The sequence below is a fragment of the Sinocyclocheilus grahami genome, unplaced genomic scaffold, assembly GCF_001515645.1.
Source record: "Sinocyclocheilus grahami isolate Dianchi unplaced genomic scaffold, SAMN03320097.WGS_v1.1 scaffold1369.1, whole genome shotgun sequence".
NCBI lineage: Eukaryota > Metazoa > Chordata > Actinopteri > Cypriniformes > Cyprinidae > Sinocyclocheilus > Sinocyclocheilus grahami.
In genome coordinates this window covers 275,854-278,319 of record NW_015506548.1, presented here as the reverse complement: position 1 = coordinate 278,319, position 2,466 = coordinate 275,854, and the positions used below count along the sequence as shown (strand labels likewise).

The following is a 2,466-nucleotide window of genomic DNA, read 5'->3' as shown; positions in this document are numbered from 1 at the left end:
ATATATTAATACTAGACACCTTAAAGATAACATGTACCAAAAATCAAGTATGTTAACACACTTTACAAGCCTTTTGTTTTGGAGCTTTGATGCAGCCATCATCTTCTCAAGGTGCAAAAAATTATTATCTTGCTTAGTGTTTGTGTCTTGTGTTCTAGTATAAATATCTAAACATTCTTGAATCAAGATGAATTTACTGTACAAGTAAAATGATTTAAGATATTATGTCTTGTTTTCTGTAAAAAAAAATATACAAATTTTGATCGTTTTTCCTTAAAACAAGCAAAAATATCTGGCAACGGTGCGAGAAACATAATCTTGTTTAGTTGTTGAATTCAGATTATTTTTCTTACCCCATTAGCAGATATTTTTGCTTGTTTTAAACCAATTTTTTTAGAAAAGAAGACTCAAGTAAATGCATCTCGATTCAAGAATGTTTAGATATTTATACTAGAACACAAGACAAAAATACTCATGCAGTGCAAACAGGAATTTAATAAAATGCTCTGGTCGTGTGACAATTTGCACTAAACATGTGAAACTGCACATATTTGAGACCCTTCATATTTGCAGAAAATGCACTAAAACACCAGACAGTCAATTTTCAGAGCTTTATAAATGCAAACCGTCTTTACGCTCACTATTGTGACCGGTGGGATTGAATGGGTTAAGAAATGATCACTGAAAGGCTCTTTGAGGAGCCACAAATGCAACATTTTGGAGCCTTTATTTTGCTCCTCTCACCTCCCACTTGGTCTCCTCCAGGCGAGGCAGTATATCCGCCTGCTCCTTGCGGTAATCCAGACACTTGTGCTCCAGCTCCTCTCTCTGTGCGAGCAGAGCGCTGATCTCGTCCTGGAGCCGGCCCTTGTCCTGCTGCAGACGGGCGATGTGGGTCTGCAGGGCCTGCTGTGTGCGCTGGGCTCGGTGGGTCACCTGCTGCAGACGGCCGGCGTAGTTCTGCCTCAGCTCCTCCATGTCTCGCTCCCAGACGCAATGCTTCTCCTCGAACACCTGCACGATGGCCGCCTCGCTCTGGTCCAGGTTACGCCGCATGTGGATCACCTGAGGAACAATCACAGTCATTTACTCCAGGTACAGGTTTCTTCAGCCTGCCATGTATGGAAGCACTGAATTTTGCTACAAATATCCCTCGGCGTCATGATGAAAATGCAATCCTAAGTGTTCTAACTGTTAGTCTAAATGCATTTAGGACAAATAGCATTTAAATGATCATTTTGCTACCATTTCTGCTTGAACATGTTACACATATCAAATCAATTTGTGTTATACATTTTCATTTTCATTTCGCAACTTATAAAGCGTTCAAATTTGCATTCAATATACATATTAAGACTACTGTTGGAAATGGCAAATGTAAATTATATAATACAATTTTCATTTTCCTTTTGCACCAAACTTTGCACGTATGGTTAATGGAAAATGTAAATTTAAATACAGAAATACATTGCCGTTTTGAATATTGCATTTTAAATTGAATTTGGCTACCTATATGCTGCCATAGCCATGGACCTTTTTCACATTTGCAGGTTTCTCAGGTTTCGCATTTTTAAGATCTAAAGTTGTATCCGTTACCATTAGTTTGTGCATTGTGAACTAATATGACAATTTTATTAACTTTTTTTAAGGTTAATATTGTAAAAAAAAAAAAATATATATATATATATATATATTTTTAAAGACCATATTGTAAAGTGTTACCAAAATTGTAAAAGTCTAGAATCTTCATGAGTTTAAAATAAAGCAATAAGCCCCAAGAAGCCATGGTTTACAGTGAGTTTATAACAGCTAAGGGGTGTTGTTAGGTACGACGCGAAGCTGTTATAAATTCACTGTAAACCACGGCTTCACGGGGCTTATTGCTTTTATAAAACGGTTACTCCATATACGTAGTAAGGTTTCACAAAATAAAACGGAGCAAATAAAGTGTAATGATATTAATAAACACAGTATTCTTCCACCAAACAATGTAGCTCCTCAGAAACAGTTGTGGTTGCTACAAAGTGGTTGCCGAGCAACACACAAACGTAAACAAAGGTGTGTGTTACTTTGTAGCGTCATTTACAACAGCTTCGAACGCGGCTCAGCCAATCAGAATCAAGCACCGGAACTCTCCGCTTTATAACAAAAAGTAAGTAATATTCAGAAAGACAAAATCAAGATACATTTAGCTGAGAGACACTGCACAACGTTGCTTTGACGGGAAATGTAATTAGAATCAGTATCTAAGATTAAAACAGAGCTAAAATATCTAATGAATACGTGAATGGAAGTTATTGCCGTAACTTGTGACCATTTCTTTGAGTATCATGTTTGATGCATCAGGTTTTATGGCTCATATAGATTATAGAGCCCGACCGATATGGGTTTTTTGGGGCCAATAACGATACCGATATCAAAATATCGGCCAATATTCTTTGTGTATATTATAGTACAGTACCAGTC

The 2,466-nt window shown here is 37.1% G+C and overlaps 1 protein-coding gene across 2 annotated transcripts in view; it reads right to left on the bottom strand.

The window, feature by feature from the left end:
• The window catches only part of LOC107569677 (leucine zipper putative tumor suppressor 3-like), a 19,776-nt gene that overhangs the window by 3,920 nt on the left and 13,390 nt on the right, over positions 1 to 2,466 (bottom strand). For both annotated transcript variants that reach the window (XM_016255810.1, XM_016255811.1), the window contains exon 4: positions 745 to 1,065. In XM_016255810.1, the coding sequence (XP_016111296.1) occupies positions 745 to 1,065 (321 nt within the window). The remainder of the gene's footprint in view (positions 1 to 744; positions 1,066 to 2,466) is intronic.